General features: G+C 36.3%; 1 protein-coding gene across 1 annotated transcript in view; it reads left to right on the plus strand.

Moving 5' to 3' along the window:
- The first annotated feature begins 1257 nt into the window (after window positions 1-1257).
- The window catches only part of LOC149839612 (auxin response factor 3-like), a 31089-nt gene continuing 11513 nt past the window's right edge, over window positions 1258-20833 (plus strand). The window contains exons 1-6 of the mRNA XM_090002676.1: window positions 1258-1742; window positions 1846-1902; window positions 2381-2551; window positions 2724-2808; window positions 2905-2995; window positions 3075-3239. Of these exons, the coding sequence (XP_089858802.1) occupies window positions 1395-1742; window positions 1846-1902; window positions 2381-2551; window positions 2724-2808; window positions 2905-2995; window positions 3075-3239 (917 nt within the window). The 5' untranslated portion in view covers window positions 1258-1394. The remainder of the gene's footprint in view (window positions 1743-1845; window positions 1903-2380; window positions 2552-2723; window positions 2809-2904; window positions 2996-3074; window positions 3240-20833) is intronic.

Here is a 20833-nt window from a genome sequence, read left to right on the forward strand (position 1 = left end):
ACTGATACTGACAACATTGATTGAGCCCAATGAAAGATTAGCTTAATCAGGCCACAAGTCTGGTTGATTGTAAAAGGAGATGGCCGCCTACGGTCGAATTGCGTGAAGCTATATCGGATCACGTGGGTCTTATCGATAATTCGTCACAGATTGTGGTGGACTCGGATATAAGGATCAGGCTGCTTGTCACCTGACCCTGGTCAAGTAAAGTGCTACACGAAGACTAATTAATAAAGTTGCTCAAGCCTTCCTCATACCGAGTCCATGTAGGCCTTGTTGGTTCGCGCTAGCCAGAAGGAGCAATGGTTCAGATCGTTCCCTTCATCCTCTACTGGGTATTGAGGCACGCTCAACAGAGTGGTTGTTAGTTGGTCGTTAGGTGCCGTGTATGATATGTTGGATTCCCCTTGAGAAAACTACGGTTACTCTGTAATCTCGTCGAATTGTATAATAATGTGTAACTTTGTCTTGCTTTCTTCATGCAATGAACGACAATCCTCCATCCATTCTGTCCTGATTTTAAACACAAACGTGAAAGAACACGACGAAAACAGTTTGAAAAACAATTCCTACCAGTTTATATTTTCTGCAACCCCTACAATTCACAGTTTTATCCCAGATGGGCATATGAAATGCGTTTTTGCTGCAGCCCTTTGAATTTCTAGCATTCTCAATTTAAAATGATCTCCTCGTTGACTTGATGCAGTCTCCCGTGGCTCACCTTACTGTGCTTTGTCAACTTTAGCTTAGACATGGCTAAATCATGCCTAACAAGTCCGAGTTCCACCCAATATGAGGTTTGACTGTGAAGATGTGTGGCGAAATCAAATTTAAGTGAAAAGAAACTTGAAAATTATGCAGTAAACCAATTAGTCTTATGATGTCTATTGCCAAATTTAGTAATGATACTAAGAAACTAATAGGACTTGACTTGTCATGGTTAGGCGCAGCTTGCATCACTTTGCTTCCTTTTCATCAAGTTGTTTCCAAGTTTTACTTCTTTTTGTTGGTTTTTACTGTTCTGTTTTTTTTTTTGGAGGGGGGGGGATATCAACTGACAGGAGGCTTTGTGAAAAATTCAGTTAGCCAAAATGCCAATAAAAGAAGGGGTTACGTGCAATTGTCCTTTTAGTATACAATACAAAGAAAAAGCAGCCTGTACGACTTGTCTGCTCCTCCATAACCATGCGGTTAAATAGCTAGCAAACCTGCATATGAAGGACCTCTCTCTCTCTCTCTCTCCGTGTTTGTCAAGCTTTCACATGATGGAGAAGACCCCAAATATGAGCAAGGAAGAATCAGACTTTCCAGTTCTGTTTGTGGGTGTGAGCTAGTGTGGGTGTGAGCTAGTGTTGCTTGTATTAGGAATCCGTTGATTCAGTGACAAGGGTAATATGGAAATTGATCTCAACAGTGCACTAATTGTTGACAAGAATTGCTGCTCCTCTGAGTCTGCCGCCTCTTGTTGCACAAACACAACGACCTCAAACAGTGGTATTAGCAACGGCAGTGGGAGTGGTGGTGGTTCTTCTATCTGCTTGGAGCTATGGCATGCTTGTGCTGGCCCGCTCATCTCTCTCCCAAAGAAGGGCCACATGGTTGTCTACTTCCCACAGGGCCACCTGGAGCAGGCGGCGGCTGCTTCTTCCTGCTTCAAGAGTTTGGAGCACCACCAAATTCGGATGCACACATATGACCTCCCTCCTCAGATTTTCTGCAGAGTTCTCGATGTTAACCTTCATGTTAGTTTCAAAATCACCAATAAACCCTTTGTGTGACTCTCTTTCTCCTCCTCCTTCTCTGTTATTATCATTTTATTTAATTTTATGGTTTCTTTTGTCATAGGCTGATCAAGAAAATGATGAGGTCTATGCACAGGTCACCCTGCTTCCTGAACCAGAGGTAAATTTCAACATTCCAGTTTGTTGCAATTGACAGTCCAGTGGTATTGTTGCTTGGCTTTTGAAATGAAGCTTTGAGTTTGCTTAGTGTTAACTGAACCCTGTTTGTCTCAAACATGCCATTAGAATTCCTTATTCTTTCCCTTCTTTTCTTTTCTGTTTTTTTTTCTTTGTTTTCTGGTCATTTTCCTGCATTTTGCCAGGAGAACTGCCACTGTGATGAAGTTCAGTTCCACGGCTATGAATTTGTTCTTATTTTTGTTGGCCTTGTGTTACTGCATTTTTGTTTCTCTAGGTTCTTTTCCCTTTTTCCTTTTATTTATTTTGCTCGTGTGTGTGTGTGTGTGTGTGTGTGTGTGTGTGTGTGTGTGTGTGTGTGTGAACGAAATATCTTAGAAAAGCCAGTGTAATATAAGTTCCTTCCCAGTTTCTATATCTATGCTAAAAGGGAATATTTTTGTGTCTCTTGTGCTTTTAAGCGAATCGAGGTGTTTGATAAGAACTTAGAGGAGGAAGAAGAGGGTGGTTCGGAGACACTGTGCAAATCGATCCCTCATATGTTCTGCAAGACCTTGACTGCATCAGATACGAGCACACATGGGGGATTTTCAGTACCCCGAAGAGCTGCTGAAGACTGTTTCCCACCTCTTGTGAGTTTTTTTCTGAAAGCGTAGTTCATGCTTCAAAAACTGACCTAAATTGTCATGGGCAATGCGGATTTCCTTTCTTTCTTTATTGTTTTGAACTCTTAGAAACATTAAAACAGAGTCTATAGAGGATTGATTTCTACAAGATTCATACTAATTCTTAAAACTGCTGCAGGACTACAGTCAACAAAGGCCTTCTCAGGAGCTCGTTGCCAAGGATTTGCATGGCACTGAATGGAGGTTTCGCCATATTTATAGAGGTTTATATGATCTATCTACCTTATTTTGCCTGTTCATACCCACACATGGGCTCATACTAACAGTTCTTCTCATGAATGACTTGCTGATCATGGTAGGCCAGCCGCGTAGACATCTACTGACAACTGGATGGAGTATTTTTGTCAACCAGAAAGGTCTTGTTTCAGGGGATGCAGTTTTGTTTCTGAGGTATATCTGAGCTTATCAGTATCTTACTATGGTGGTGATAGATGAAAAAATATTTCACATGCTTGTTTGTTTTCTGTAGGGGTGAAGATGGAGAACTGAGACTTGGGATTAGGAGAGCGAGTAGGCCTCGAAATTCCATTCCATATTCGGCTCTTTGTTCCCAGGGTTTGCAACTCAGTATTCTTTCTCCAGCAGCTAATGCCTTGTCCACAAGAAGCATGTTTCACATCTTTTACAGCCCAAGGTAATGCTAGAAGTAGGAGAATCTGAAAAGACAAAAAAATGAGCTTGCAAAACAGTTGATAAAGTTTTTATAGATTTGATGATCGAGTTATATTTCTTAGTTTGATGTACTCCTTGGTTGGGATGGTCATTCATTCCTTAGCTTTTTAACAGGTAGATTAATTACATATGGTTCTCTAACTTGGCTTCAAGGTGACAGGAAAATGGATTGCCTTTTGCTTGACTGGAAATGACCTTGCTAGACATTTTCTTCCATGAAAGCAATTTCTTCATTGTTTTGAGTGATTCTGGACATTTTTTGCGGTTTTTTTCTTTTGTATGTTAGATACATGGTATGTATTACTTATGATTGCACACGTGCATGAGTAATGTTTTTGGACTGGCCTTTTTTTCTAAGTTACTTTTGGGGTTTAAATTATCTTCCATTGGTTTTGTAGTTCACATAAATTGGGTTGAGAAATTCAAGTTTTATTCTGAATATGGATTACATGAAAGTTATTTTTCCCTATTCTCACTGAAGATGATTGCCCTTTTGCCTGAAAAATAATGATTAAATTGGGTGGAATTTGCTCTTAGTCAGGAAACTTAGCAGTAGCAGAAGAAGATTATTAGCATCTGTACATGGAGTTTACCTTAGTGACGAGCATTTATTTAGGTCTCATGCCAAGTGTACCATAGCATGGTTGATTCAAGGATGCAAAGTTTATGGAATCATGAATTGCAGTAGCTCTACCTTCCTGCGGATATAACTTGGCACTTAGTGCTTGAAATGAAGTTACTGTGCATTAGATATGTGCCATGTACCAAGGTTGCCAAACTATGAAGCGAAAGCGGGAAACGATACGGGAAGCAGAAGTGAGAAGCGAGGCATTTTAAAATTTATAGGAACGGGAAGTGAAATATCAATTTCAATGAGAAGTAGGAATAAAAAATGAAGCAATATGGTAACTGAATAGGAATCAAACAAGAAACAAATAAAAACTAAAATCAAATTGATTATTCTTATATTTCATGATTTTTCAGTAAAAGAGTTAAATGTTTGTTAAAATCTAACAATGAGGGTTACCAATTTAGAGAAAGTACATGGGAAGTGAGTGGAAGCGTAAGAGGAAATACATGAAAACATGAAAGAAAATGTGAGAAAAGCATATAAGAAACATAGACCATGCCTGTGGGAAGCATAGAAGAAGTGTGGGGGAATCAAGATTCCCATGAAGTTTTGGAAGAGAGGAGTATCGCGCTTTCGAAGAGAGTTTCTGGGAAGCGCGTTTTCCACCTACCTAAGAAGCTTCCTGTAACTCTGCCATGTACAACTTTGCTCTGACAGCATAGATATTAATGGGATTTGTTTTCACATTTCAAGATCACAATGATTGTGTTAGAGCATCAGTACAGAGCTCCCTGTTGTATTTTGGATGAGAAACGTCTTATGAATACTTTAGAGTCTAGGGGTTTGTTTGCTATGTGATTAGGCCCTAAGGGATGAATTTTACTCAAGGACTCAAACATGTTGCTTTGTAGGATTTGCAAATGATTTTAAATGGATATTATTAATTCTTAACTGATTTTTTATTTTTTTTGATAGACAAGCTAGGGACAATCCCCATGAGATTCGAACCCGAGCCCCCTCGGTTATGATGCTATGACCTAACAAAGCCAGCTATCTTATTTGACCCCTTACATGACTATTTAAAAAAGAAGTTTGTATATAGCTTCTGTAAGGTTATTTGGAAAGAGAACCATACTAAAAATCCTTTTTATGGTTTTAAGCAAGCATTCAAGGTCTGATTTCAGAAGTTCTTAGATGCGCTATAATCTTATGGTTTCACTGCAAGCCCTACTCACTCTCTTTTATTGATCGGCATTGGAAAACATGAGAACAAATTCATTTATGTTTGTGACAGTTATCACAATTTCATCCTCGGATCACATATAAAACAATGTTTTATAACTAAATTTCAAATAAGGATTTGGGCCAGCTTATGCATTTTCTAGGAGTGGGAGTTAATATTGGACAAGGATACATGCCCTTTCTTCAACTGAAATATGCTATGGATTTGCTAAAGAGGAGTGGGATCAAGGATCTTAATGGAATAAATACTCCTCTTGTAAACAAAAGGTTAAGAGCTGATGAGATAGACAATGTATAGATTCTAGGGCCTATATAAGTATTTAGATGCCTTGCAATATTTAACTTTCACTAGGTCAGATACTTCCATATGTGCATTTCAGCTTATGCGTGATCCTTGAGATGGCATTTGAAAGTTTTGAAACATATATTGGGGCACATAAAAGAACAATAAATGATGACCCGAGATTTATAAAGCAAAGGATCCATTAGTTGTAGTGAGGTTTTCAGATGTTGATTGTGTTAGTGACCTATATATGAGACAATCTAATGTTTATAGGAAAAAATATCATATCATAGAGTAGTAGAAAGCAAAAAACCATAGCAGGACCTAGTACAAAAGCAGAATATCATTCATGACCTCTCTTACTACTAAGATATCATGGATTTGTCAGTCTCCGAATTGAAAGCATTGGGAGTTCTAAACTACAGTGCTGTCAAGATTGCATTTAACCTCATTCATCATAGTGAGAAGAAACATATTCCAATATATCATCACTTAATAGAAGAGAAGATAGAAGACAAAGAGATTGAAGTATGGTTTATTGTAACTGAAAAATCGGTTGCTGATATATTCACTAATGGTCACCATCGCTCCATGTTGATTTCTCAACAAGTTCATAAGAGATTCCGCAAAAGTTAATGGAGGTTGTTAAGTAATGCTCTTACAAGTATTTTTATATAATTATGTATATATGTTGTAATAATGTGTAAGGGTATTTTGGTCATTGTATGTGAAATGAAACAAGATATGCACAATCACAATGCCAACAAAGGGCTACACAAGTGCACAAATCACAATATGGTCTCTAATGGACCGATTACAATCTCACAAAGAAGATGTACAAAACACAAACTTTACAACACCACAATGTAAAAATAATAAATTTATAACTTCAACAAATATGCTTGGAAAAGCATATCTTTACAAGAGAGTGTGTCTCTATTTATAGTCACATATACACTAGAGGGAGGCAGTCCAACAGTCGTCGGTGTAAAGTCCTCGAATTTTTTGGATTTTTTTAGAAATAATAAGGGATTATTCTCAATATTTTTATGAGAAATTCAACGACCATAAATAAATCAATGAACTGTTGGATGTTAAAACAATATAGAGCTTAATCAAATACATTATGGATCTGGATCTTGATAGAAGATCTACACAGATTGACATCCATGAAATTTAGTTTTGTAGGTACTTTTGACACTCGAGAGATTCCCTGAATCTCTGAGTTTATTATGTTCGGATCCTGTATGGATTCAAGCTTATAGAGCTTATAAACAAGGACTTAGACCCATTTAGTGGACCCGATCTAGGATCAACATATTTTAGAAAGAACGGAACTCTGGGGAGATCTGAAGCACATAAAACCATTAAGACCTAAGTCTGGATCCATGAAGTGGATCCAACCCCAAATGTAACGACCCCAACTCCTCCCCATTGAAAAGTGGATTTTTTTTTAAACTATTATGGAAACTAAAAAACCAAGGATCCGGAGCCTCACATATTTAACCAAATTTCAAATCACAAGAGATCTTTTCATTGAACCAACCAATCAAAACAACTAACTTTATTAATCAATAATCAAAGTCTAAGAACAAAAGTAAATTAAAGTTTAAAATTATAGAGCCACATTGTCCAAGAATAACAAAAGTAAGTCACGCAGTCTCATGGGCTCTTTGTGGCAATCATCCTCATCACTGAGCTTCAAATCCTGTAAAAAACATAGAGAGTACTGGGTAAGAATCAAAGATTCTTTATACGAATTCCTCTAAAAATCCAAATAGGCAAGAAAAAGCATAAATCAAATTCATGCAAGTTTTCATAGGAACATATAACAACTACAAACTCATAAACCCTTTATTATTCAAGCATTTGAAAGTAGTTATCATGCAATAACAAACTTTCAAATGAAACAGAAACAAGTAAAAATGCATGAATTAATGCAAAACAATAAATATGCATGATTCCAATGCACATGCATGGATAACTTATTAAGTTATTATCAGAGTTCTTTTTTGCATGCATGTCCTTATTAAATGCATACAAGTTTAATTTCACTTTTCATTAAAACCCGTGGATACTCAAAACAGGCACCACAAGTTCCTGAAGTCCAAGATAGGTTCTCAGTTGTAGCTTAACACACAATTTGTATTTTATTATCGGGTTCTACACTTGTTCCTCGACCGATATCAGGAATCAACACCATCCATCAGAACATTAGAAATCAACATCTATTGTCGGGACACTAGGGAAATCAACATCCACTGATGACACTTTTTTGGTATACCAATAACAACAGCTATGTCACAACACCATCCACAGTCAAAGTAGCTGAAAACTCCCTAAAACCGTGGCCGAGGGGCGAACCACTATATCGGGTTCAGGGGGACAATCCCACACGGAGTTTTAGTATCCTCACGGTTTCTCCAAAACCGCCATCCAAAATTCCTACACTGTGGAAGGGACACCCAGGAATAAAAAATATTAATTATATTGTTTATCTCTTTTATCTTTTTAACAAAAGTCAAATTCTTTATAAAAGAATCGTCTTGCAAATCAATATGCAAAACACAACACAGGACCTTGGCCCGTTACAATTTAACAGTGCAATTAATTTAGAAAGCCAATAAATTTCAAGAGTGAATTTTGCAATGCATAAACACAATTCTTAGAACAACACATGCTTCTGGTCCACATGGCCTATAGTGGTTCACATCTGACTACCGATGCATCTTAAGCAAAATTCTTAGTGAATATGTATATACACAACTACTAAAACATGTCTATAATGCACATTTAATCACATACAATCAAGAATGTACATATAAAAACAAATTGCATATGCATATGAACACTTGCTTGCAACATGCATTTTTTTATCATAATTCATCTCATGCATAACATTCAAATATGCACATGATCATATTTACACATACCATAAAATTTCTCCATGCATATGACATAAGCATTGTAACATGGTAATCCAATGAATAACATATGCAACAAGTACTCTGAAATTAATACGAATCGGATCTGAACAACACTACATAGTTCAGGAAAACAAAAGATACCACATTGCTACTCTGAACAAAATCCATGTGCCGCATACCATGACAAATCTGATCGGATTGCACAAGGCATGCCATTCAACAAATCTGATCGGAGCACACAAGTGCAATAATTGCCAGACCCGATCAGATTGCAGGCATTCAAGCAATGCACAAGCTTGGACAACTTTAACACTCGCAAATAGCGGCCTGAACTGATAACAAGTACAATTCATTGTGCATAATAACATGCTGGAAATCAGCATGTTACTGATGCACAAAGGCAAACAACAGCATGCTGCCAGCAGCACGTTGTTGCTGCCCACCGTGCACAGCACTGTGCTATTCACCATACACAGCAGGGTGCCGTGAACACATAAGGTTGTACATAGGTGCAGCTCGGCTGCCCTGACAGGTCGCCATTGTATGAGCTAAGTATGCAGCCGAAGACAGGTTGCATAAAACAAAGTTGTCGGCAGTTTCAAAACAGCATAAACAAAACCGATTTTGGCTTACATATTAACAACATTAACTGGTCTTGGTTTGCACAAAAGTAAAGCACTTTTGTTTTGTAAACAAAACAACAAGTCAAAGTATTGAGGTACATAACAACAACAATGTTTTTGATAGACATAATCAACAAAGCTTTACATATATCCCATCATGCTAGTCAAATCAGCTTAGGGCATGTCATAACTTAGCCTTGTCAGACACATGATATTGCCTAGACCGAGCTTCATAAGGTGAAGCTCAACTGATGACAGTCGGCCGGACTAAAAAGAAAAATCTAATAACAGTCTATAATATGGTTAACCAAACCTGAATTTCAAACAGTGAAATAAAACTTCATGGCAGTCCACATGTAGATCTTAAAACAAACTTATAATTTAGAAATCAGATTAATAGTAGACGGCCGGCCATCAGCCCCTAACATGGGCAAAAAAAGAGAGGGGTAAGTACACTACAAATCTAGACCAGATCTGCATGTGCACATTCCTGGCCGATCTAAATCAGATCTGCATGTGCAAAAACACAATAGATCTGATCAGAGAAACATGCCTATACTTGGCAGACCTGCACCCGATCTGCGGTAGTGGCCTGGCTGTCGGCCCTCTCCTCTTCCCCCTATTAGAGGACCTAGCCAGGCTCGGTCATATTTGTAACTGTTGAGAGCAGTCCAACGACTAGTTGGACTGCCTTCCAACAGTCATCTATGACTAAAATACAAAAAAGCAGAAAAATAAATAAAATAAAAAGATAATACAGTCCCTATTGGCCTATATTTATTATAGGACAGAAAAAAGATCAAAATGCCCCTGATATACATATATTGTATAAAACTATAAATATATGTATATCAAATATACACAATGTATTTTAACAATATGTACAAGACCTAAAATGTATAATGCACAACAAAAAAGGGACACTCCATAACAGAAGCTATAGCTGCTTTTCCTTCTTTAATATGCTCTTGTCTAATCTTCAGCCTCATTCATTTTCTTAAAGGAGGATAATGCTACAAAGGGTTTGGTTGGTTTGATGTTACATGTTACTCTTGCAAACATTTTGGCATGGAGCACAAATAATTTTAGAAGAACTTGTTTGTTGCCAAGTTGATGACGAGGGGGTGTGGCATCTATATATGGGGAGGTCAAATGATGTCACACCCTCTGTGACAAATATCACGAGATTTATAAAAATCTTGCCGATATATCGCGAGAAATTGCCTGGAAGTTTAAAACAATATCGCGATATTTATATTTTTAAAAGATATTTATCATGAAAACCCCCGAGATTTTTATTTTAAATGTGTTTTATTTATATTTTCTTATAAAAATTAATTTTTTTATTTTTTGATTTATTTTTTATTCCTGATATTTTTGCTGAAAAAATGCAAGATTTATGAAAATTTTCAAAATCTCCCAAGTTTTTTGCCAATTGAGATTTTGCCTTTTTTAACTTTTGTCACTATGGTCATGCCCCAAAATCAAAACCAAAACCATAATTGGTCCCGTCTTGAAATGTGACTTTAGGCTATTCATTTATGTCATTGGGTTTTAATTAAACTCGACAAAACTTTCAAAGGCAAGAACATGAATATTTACAGGGCATTTAAACAACTCTATCTAATAATTAATCTTTCATTAAAATCTCTAATATGAGACAAAATACAACTATGAGATTATTACTATGTCTTCTAAAAGATCAAACCAATAATTCCACTGAGGTTCAGATGCTCGACTTCCTTGTCTCTATCCTCGTTGAAATATCCTATGAGTGTCTCTTTAAATTCTTGTTACTTCTATCGAAATTCTCACTCTGGAAAACAATAATAATATTTAATGGGCTACATGCTCATCAAGCAACTAATTATAATCTTAATAATTAGGTTTTTCAGGTTTTCAAAAAGAGACATTTGAAAAGGACAGTTTCGAAAAGGCAACATAATATATCATTAAATCACTTTTACAAAACTTCATTTGAACAATAAAACCATCTTTTCAAAATGCAGTACACATAAAAGATAATAAAGCTGATTTTAAAACACTTTGTAAACCACTTTCCAAACTCATGAAACTTTTTTTTCAAAAGCTAACATCTCTTATTTCATAAAACTTTTGGAAAACACTTTTTTTTAAAAGATCTGATTCACAGTCCCATTGAAGGGCCACTGAATCCCGATTTTAGTTGGGCCCATAAAATCCCTCCATACTTCAAATGAGCCGATAACACTAGCGGTGGTGGGCTCCACCACCCATTGGATATCCAATTGGGACAAGGATCCTGTATGCTTTTCGGAAACTTCAATGAATCACTCACTGGTGGGGGACTCCACCTTTCTCATATACTACGCCAAGGGGCCACTTGATTTCCCAGAACTAAGTCAACTAGGTGGATAAATCCCAATGGCAAGCCAAATGGGTTGATTACGCTTTTCAAAAGGGGGCACATAAACCCTGATAAGGTAGTTGGGGACTTGCACTTGTGTGAACCAATATTTAAATCCAAACACTTAAAATAAATAAGAACAATATGCTTTCAGAATAAAGGACTTTGAAACTATTTGAAATGAAACTTTCATTTGCTTTTCAATGCCAAATCCAGTTTTCTAAATAACACAGTTTCAGATCAACTCAAAGACGATACATTTGATTTTTTTTTTAATGAAAGAAAACTACTTATTAAAATGAAATAACAAGGATGGTGAAATACACTGATTAGTGGGCTAGCAGTTGTTTGGGGATCATGCAGAAACTTGAAAACCTTTTGGTCTTTGAGATAGTCTTGTGCATTAATTAGCCTTTTTATATTTTCTGTAAGGGCAATTTTGTCCGAGTCCCTATTTCTTTTGTAAAGTGCATGTGCACATGATTAAATAAAGGAAATGAGAAACTGAATCTTTATGGACCTAACTTCTCCCCCTCTTATCTTCTCTTTTTTCTCTACTCTTTCTCTCAATCTTTTCCATAAAGAGTTTGTAATCATGGTCATCTAAGTGAACATGGTATCAAAGCCCAACCAATGCCTAGAGCTCATCGCAATAAATGGAAGATACCCCTCTATATGGTGTCACCTCAAGGGGAACCAATTGGCATAAGCAGATGGTATTTCAGCTTGGCTTTTTAGGTGAAAGTACATGCTTTTAGAAGATTTTAGAAGTTTGTTTTAGGGTTTTTAAGTGAAGCATCAAGGAGATATAGATTTTCACCTTGTTTTTCTATTGTGGCACTTTATGAGGATTTTGTGGCATAAATCCTGATCTGGGTCAATATTAAGGGTTTTCCACTAGTTTGACTGGAAATTAGAGGAATAAGGTTAAGAAAGGTCATGGAAGCTAGAAAATTCAAAGTAATGATGTTTGTAGAACTTTTGTGCATATTTGAGAGTGCGGCAGACCTAGTTTTGATGGTGTGATGAAGTTATGTGCATTATTTGGGGGGTGGTTATCATGTTTGCTATATCTGACAGTTATTTGAGGGACTTTTATGTTGACCTTGTTCCCAATGCGGGAGGCAGTGTATTAGGAGAGTAGCGGGCTATTGCCTCTAATATTTTGTAATTAGGCATCATGAGAGCAATGGAATGATAAAGAACATGAAGTGAAGTGTTGGAATTTACCAAGATTCTAGAGATGAGTTCAAGCTGAAATAAAGGAGAAACTAAACATGAAGGTTTCATGGTGAATCCTAATGAGCTGAGTTCTATGGTGAAACCTCGAGGAATCCAAAGTGTTGAAGGGTGTTAATTTTGATGGTAAAAGCAAGAAGAAAATGAACTTTTATAGTGCTTACAAACAACTCTATCTAGTAACTCATCTTTCGTTAAAATTACCAATACAAGACAAATATAACTATGAGATGATTATCCAGTCTTCTAAAAGATCAAACTAATATCTCCATTGAGTTTCTGATGTTTGACTTCCTTGTCGATATCCTCATTGAAATATCCAGTGTCTCTTTAAATTCTTGCTACTTTTATCAAGATTCTCACTCTGAAAAATTTTAATTACATTTAATGAGAAAAGGAAGGTATTTGATCTCTTACAAGGTGTGGCTACAGAATATGATGCTATTACAGTTAATCTTTTAGGGGGAGATACTTTTGTCTCTTTGGATGTGTATGCCTACTCTTGAGAGAAGAGGATTGAAGAACATAGCATCAAAGTAGAATCAACTCTCATAGGAGAATCAAATGTACCTATCCCTTTAAGAGAGGTAGAGGTAGAAATAGAGCTTCTACTCGAGATCGGGGTAGAGGTCAATGGATGGCTGATGAGATGGCCAAGTTAAAATATAGACATTTTGCAAAAATGAGGCATAATAAGGGTTAGTGTTTGGTCATTATTGGAAAATCCAACTTCTTTAAGAACAAGGCTTTTCATTCCACAAGTGTAGCTACTTCATTAGAGAAGACTAAGGTTGAAGAGAAAAATGTATTGACCACCTTAAGAAAAGAAATAAAAGAATTGAAGATGAAGGTTGGAAAATGGTCAGCTCTCTTATCACCAAACGCTATTGCCTCTCACTCGACTCAAGCTAATAGTATCTTTCCTAACTCTTCACCTAGGGAGTGGTGAAATGAAATAAGCAGAAATAAACACAATGTCCTATAATGGACATTCACAAGCAAAATGCAAAGAACAAGTCCACAATGGACAAACACAATGCCAACAATTGCTTGCTAAAAAGAGATCTTATAAAGTAAGAAATGGGCTTGTAAAAGCCAAACATTACAAGGGGGTTTACCCCTCTATTTATAAGCAAAAGAGTGAGAGAGAGAGTGGGAAAAGAGTGAGAGAGAGTGGGCATTGGGAGGCCCAACAAGGAGTCGTTGGGCTCCCAACGGTCACATTTGTGACCGTTGGGGGTTCAAGGACTCTTAGTTGGGACCCCCAATGCATTATGCATTTAATGCATTTACAATAAAAAAAGAAAAATAAAAATAAAGAAAAAGAACAAAATAAAAATAAAAATAAAAAGACTAAAATGCCCCTATTGGGCAGAATTACAAAAATATCCTTAATCGGGTATGATGGGATATCAATTAGTATATATAAATATAAATATATATATAAATATATATATATATATATATACATGAATACATATATTTTAACACCCTCCCTTAAGCTTTACGGGGACATGACTGAAAGCTTATTGAGAAGAAACATAAAACGAGGAGCAGCAAGAGCTTTGGTGAAGAAATCCGCCAACTGGTACTCGGATGTAACGTACGACAATGCTATGGTCCCTCTTAGATATTCATCACGAACATAGTGGCAGTTCATCTCAATGTGTGTATGCTCATGGAAGGTGTGGTTGTTTGCGATATAAATTGCACTTTTATTGTCACAACACATCTTCGAAGGTGTAGAGATGATTATGCTCGTATCATTGAGGAGACTTCCAAGCCACACAAGTTTCATGGTTGTAGTGTCCATTGCACGATATTCAGCTTCCATTGAGGACAATGAAACTTTGTGCTGCTTCTTGCATCTCGAGAAAATCATAGTCACCTAAGAATACACAAAAATCAGTAGTTGAGACTCTATCATTGGGATTTCCTCCCCAATCAACATCAGTATAAGCAATTAAGTCAAGTGATGAAGAAGAGGAAAGAAAAACTCCCTTAGTTATAGTATTTTTAATGTATCTGATGATTCTTAAGACCGCACTCATGTGCACGGTTGTAGGTGCATGTTGAAACTGACTGACTGAGTGAACTGCATGAGCTATGTTTGGTCGAGTGATGGATAAGTATGTCAGAAGCCCTACAAGTTGGTGGTAAGGAGTGGGATCTTCAAGAAGAGTTTCATCTTCCAACCTCAACTTTGCATTGATAACTTCAGGGGTTTCCGTCTTCTTGTCATATGTGATGTCAAACTTTAAACAAATGTCAGTTGCAAGTTTCATCTGAGAGAGAATGTACCCCCGTGGAGAGTACACTACTTCAATACCTAAAAAATATCTTAAGAAACCAAGATCAGACATGTCAAAATTTTCTTTCAGAACTTTCTTAATATCATTAATCCCCTGCTCATCACTTCCAGTGATGATCATATCATCAACATAAAGCAAGAGAATAACTACTGAAGACCCTGCACTTTTCACAAGCAAAGCAGTGTCAGTATAGCAAGAGCAAATATTTAAACTTGTCATTACGTTACTAAATTTATCATGTCAAGCCTTTGAAGCTTGTTTTAATCCATATAAGGCTTTGTTAAGTTTAAGAATTTTATCATTACCAATACACACTCCTGGCGGAGGGTCCATGTAAACCTCTTCAATTAATTCTTCATTTAAGAATGCATTCTTAACATCTAATTGATAAATAGGCCATTTTTTAACAGAAGCAACAACAATAAGAGTCCTAACACTGGTCATCCTAGCCACGGGAGCGAAAGTTTTCTCATAGAAAATACTGTATTCTTAAGCGTATCATTTTGCTATTAGTCGAGCTTTGTAGCGTTCTAATGACCCATCGCTCTTAGTTTTGACTTTATAGACCCATCTATATCCAATCGATTTCTTTCTAGTGGGCAATGAGGTTATTTCCCAAGTTTTTGCCTTTTCAAGAGCACTCAGTTCGAAGTTCATGGCTTCGATCCACTAGGAAATATTTTTGGCTTCATTATAGTGAGATGGTTCATGGAATGAGTGCCTAAGAAATGCACATACATATTTAAGTTATCACTTAGCCCTTCTGATACGACACATGCATGACTCTCAGATCAGAACCATGGCTCATACAGTGTTTTATGTACATGGATGACTTTAGTTTGGCCGGGCCTTTTCACTAAGACGGGGTGAGGGACGATAATATGAGAGAGATTCCCAACACCTTTCAACCCGATGCATCAGTTTTTCTTCATGAGTACCTTGCCCTCTGCGCTGCAGTCTAATGCAAAGTTTTTTCCATAAAATCGTGGGAGGGGAGGAGCAACCCTTCGTGCTCGAAACTTGCTTGCCCCACGAAGTTTTATTTATATCACTTGTCACTCACCTAGCAAGTATCTTGAAATTTAAATGTCACATATTTTCTTGATTTAATTTGTATTTTTTATGCAACATCTAAATTCTTGGTCACTTTACGGGCAATGGATGCATTCTTATAAAGTATTGAAATTTTTATTTAATCATGCTTTTAACATACTTGAGCATATGCGGATATGAAAATCTCATTCGTTTCATGCTTAGATTAATACATATGCATGTACATGGTCAATGCAATAAAGAACACAAATTTGAGCATCCATAACATCACACATCATCTTCATCATCATCATGAACATATCTGCAGTCAATACCATATTCAAAATAAAATCAGAAACTTGCATTCATGGGACCACATTGGTCCTTTTTCTTTTGGTACATGCTTTCTTAGGCATCGTGCCTAACTATCTCATTTAGCAACACATGTTTTATGCTAAACACGTGAACTTCTGCATGAAAACCGACCTGCATACACATTTATACACTGCATACTCTTCAAAATTAAGGAATTTATGTGACATACGCGCAACCATGTGAAGATTAACTCTTAGTCTAAAGACAGGTCTTAATTCGCGAAATCCTCAACTTTGTCCGACTGTTACAGAGTTCATGGAAAATTTTATAGTCGACGAACAGATCTAAGATTTTCATAAAACGTAGGAAATTTTGTCAGCTTTCCATAGGAACAATATGTTCGTAAAAATTCCTTCGTACGAGCGAGATACGATCGTTTTACTAAAGGTATGTCAAATTGTGTTTCAACTGTTGCTGAACCGGATTCAGACCATGGACAGAGCTCAAAATTTCATAGTGGGTAGAAAATTTTGTTAGCTTTCCAACGCAATAAACCACTCCTCAAAACTCTTCCGGACGAGAGAGTTATGAGCGTTTTATCGGTCAGTGGTCTGTTCGAAAAGCAGAAATTCTGGGTCTATGCATTCGGGTGGGCCCAAACCGGGTCACCCGAATCCGTACACCTAAAGATATTTGACGTTTTTTTAAATCAAAACAACAGTAGAACTACATATCAAAGTCTGATTTATTCTTATTGAGACAAATCAGATTTTTCCTCAGCCGGTTGGCCAGAAAAATGGATTCGTCCCTCATATGCATTAATTATTCAGAGATAAATTCAGAAAATACACAATTAATGAAGTAAATCATAAAATTTACATGCAAATAAAATTCAGAAAAATCTACAAAAATCACAGAATACTCCTATTCTACCAACTACAAAAATAAAATCACATGGGTTCATACACGAAATTCATGATATTCTCTAATTTACCAAAATCTTTTCTGAAAAATCCGATTTGACTAAAATTAAGATATCTCAAGATTACGACCATGGAAATTCGTAAAATTTTCACAGAATATCTACAACACCATATACTACCAATCCAAATTGATACTTGCACAAAAATCATAACATATTTCACAAAATTTCAAAATTTACAGATTTCTTTTCTAAGAAACCCGTTTTTGAGTAAATTGTGTTTTCAAAGAGGGTTTTCCTTCGTAAAAGCCTTCTTTTTCCATGGTTTGATAGCCCTAAGCTAAACCCACGTGTGTGAGGGTTTGTTAAGGGTCTATGGATGTGAAAAACTCATGAAATTCATACCACGAATTCCGTTTTACAACTAGAGTATAGATCACCTACCTTTTTTCATCGAAAACTTGCTCCTACAATTGTTGATAGGTATTTTTGCAAGATCTGACCATTTTACGCGTACCACGACCTGAGGTAGACTCTCCTTAGGCCTTTCTTAGCCACGTGAAGCCCTCCCTCTTGTTGGAACAAGGGAGAAACACCAATGGTGTTGAGAAAAGAGAGAAGGAAGAGAGGGTTTTGAGAGGGGAGAGAGAGAGCTTGGGGGAAAAATCTCTAAGGGGGCAAAATAGAGGGGTTATGAGCTCATCCTCTATTTTATAAGCTCTTGAATTAGGTCAAGGGCTGGGATAAATCCTAGCCCTTGATCTAATCTTAAAAAAAAATCCAAATCCATGTCTTCTTGCCTTTTCTCTTTTTTTTTAAGCCTTTTCTTCCTTTTTTTTTATAAGTATAGACTTTATAACATAGTATATAATAGGTATTATAACTACCTAATTAATGATTAGAGGGTCTCCATGGGGCTGGTTGACCCTCCCTATGGAGCCTCTCTTTCTTATTTAAAAAAAAATAGCAACTTGCTTGCTTGGCAAGCAAGTTGACTATTTCTAACTCTTTCCCTTTTTTCTTTTTTTAATTTTTTCCTTTTAACTTTCATTTTTTTTCTTACTTTCCTAATCTCCCAAGGGAGGTCCAGCCCTTGTTGGACCTTCTAGGTTCTTCCAAAAATCCACGCCCTCCCCTATGAGGCTCTTTTTAAGTTTTTAGCAACTTTGACTTTTTCAACCTTTTCTACTTGTTTTTAGTAAGTTTTATTTTCACCTTATTTTCAAAATTGTTTTTCTTTTTAGCAATTTAAACTTTAAATTGGGATGCCACATAGGATGGGAGGGCCCACCTATGGACTCCTACCTTTTTATAATTTTTAGTTAATTTTTGAAATCCATTCCATGAAATTCAAGCTAAATTTATTCCAAATTAGACTAAAATGTTTTATAAATTCATTCAAAATTCACATAAAATTCTAATGAATGTAATTTAAGCAAATTCATGCCTAAATAAATTCTATTAATATATTTCGTATATTTTGAGCATATTAATTATCTATTTTAATTAATTCCTCTAGAGTTAGAATCCAAATTTTACTGAATTATGCTTTAAATTTTCGAGAAGTCTAGGTGTGTAGGTTAAATACGTTTTTAATTATTATTTTTCATTCTTAAAATTTCTCAACTACTTCACAAAAACCTTTAGTACATTTCTAGCTAAAATTTTTAAAAATTTAAATTTTATCACATAATACGAAAATTCCAAAAATTCAAGAAAAGGTCTTGAAAAATCACCGATGTTAAACTAACAGCTTGAAATCTTCAAGACTAAAGGGTACTGAATGCCTAGATATGTGTAACACCCCAAATTTTCTATCACGAAAATCATATAATTATTTTTTTTTGAAATGGTTTTATAAAATTGCATCAAAAATTCGAACAGGATAGAAACTTTGGCATATTACAGTTTTCACATATCCGTTTCAAATACACTACAACAACAACAACTACGCCTTCATCCCAAAACAATTGGGGTCGGCGATATGAACCAACAAAGAAAATCATTATGGGTCTTCCACATGTATCCTTCTCCTCTAATCATTTCTATCCAATGCCTTGTCCTCGGTGAGGTTCAAAGCATTCGTATCCTTTCCTATCATCTCCATCCAAGTCTTCATAGGCCTTCGCCGAATATGTCCAAACCACCGTAAACGATTCTCTCTCATCTTATTTTTAATGGGTGCAACGCCTACCTTCTTACGTATCTTCTCGTTCTAAATCTTATCTTTTATTGTATTTCCACACATCCATCTAAGCATACGCATCTCAGCTACACTCATTTTTTGAATATGATGTCTCTTGGCAACCCAACATTTTGTACCATATAGTAAAGCGGGCCTAATAGTCGTCCTATAAAACTTTTCCTTCAACCGCAATGGCATTCTACGATCGCACAACACTCCAGTTGCACTTTTCCATTTCATCCACCCAACCTTTATCCTATGATTTACATCTCCATCAATTTCTCCTTACTTTTGAATAATAGGTCCCAAATATTTGAAACAATCATACACCGGTATTTCTTGCTCACCAAGCTTCACTACACTCCCATCACTACTTCGTTGTTTACTAAACCGACATTCCATATATTCTGTCTTACTCTTACTCAACTTAAAACCTCTTGCTTCCAATGTCTGTCTCCATAATTCTAACTTAGCATTAACCCCAGCTCTGGACTCATCAATCAAAACAATATCATCAGCAAACAACATACACCATGGCACATTTTCTTGAATTGATCTCGTAAGCTCATCCATCACTATAGCAAATAGGAAAGGGCTTAAAGCAGATCCTTGATGTAACCCAACCGTTATAGGAAAATTGGTTGTCACCTCTCCACAAGTGCGGACATTGGTTACTACTCCTTCATATATATCCTTAATTATACTAATGTACTTGAGAAAAACACCTTTCTTCATCATTGTCCACCAGAGAATGTCCCTAGGTACTCTATCATATGCCTTCTCCAAATCAATAAAAAACATATGCAAATCTTTGTTCCTCTCTCTATATCTCTCAATAAGTTGTCTAAGAAGATGTATAGCTTCCATAGTTGATCTTTCAGGCATAAAACCAAATTGATTCTCCGATATCATGACAACCTTCCTCAACCTAGACTCAATCACCCTCTCCCAAAGTTTCGTAGTATGACTCATGAGTTTTATACCATGATAGTTTGTGCAATCTTGTATATCACCCTTATTCTTATATAGAGGCACCAAAGTACTCTTCCTCCACTCATTAGGCATCTTATTTGTCTGCCAAATCTTGTTAAAAAGATTTGTCAACCATTCTAAATCTTTCTTTCCCAAGCATTTCCAAGCCTCGATAGGTATACCATCTGGGCCAATTGCCCTTCTTGATTACATTTTCTTCAAAGCCTCTGCAATTTCTTTCTTTTGAATCTTGCGCATGAAGTCACGATTCATCTCATGAAAAGGAATGGACAAGTCTCCAAGATCCTGAGCATGACTTTCATTAAATAGCTTATCAAAATAATCTTTCCATCTCTCTTTAATCTCCTCATCTTTGACTAAAACCCTTTGTGTTTCATCCGTTTCAAATACACTACGAATTTAAAATTAAACATTCACAATTAATTAAATGTCCATTACACTTTGAATTTAAATAATAACATACTCTTTCAAATTAAATCAATATCAAAGTCTTGAGCACTCGTAAATGCTCGCAATCCAAAACAAG

The sequence above is a fragment of the Nuphar pumila genome, chromosome 4, assembly GCF_984573655.1.
Source record: "Nuphar pumila chromosome 4, dmNupPumi1.hap1.1, whole genome shotgun sequence".
In the NCBI taxonomy this organism is placed as follows: Eukaryota; Viridiplantae; Streptophyta; class Magnoliopsida; order Nymphaeales; family Nymphaeaceae; genus Nuphar; species Nuphar pumila.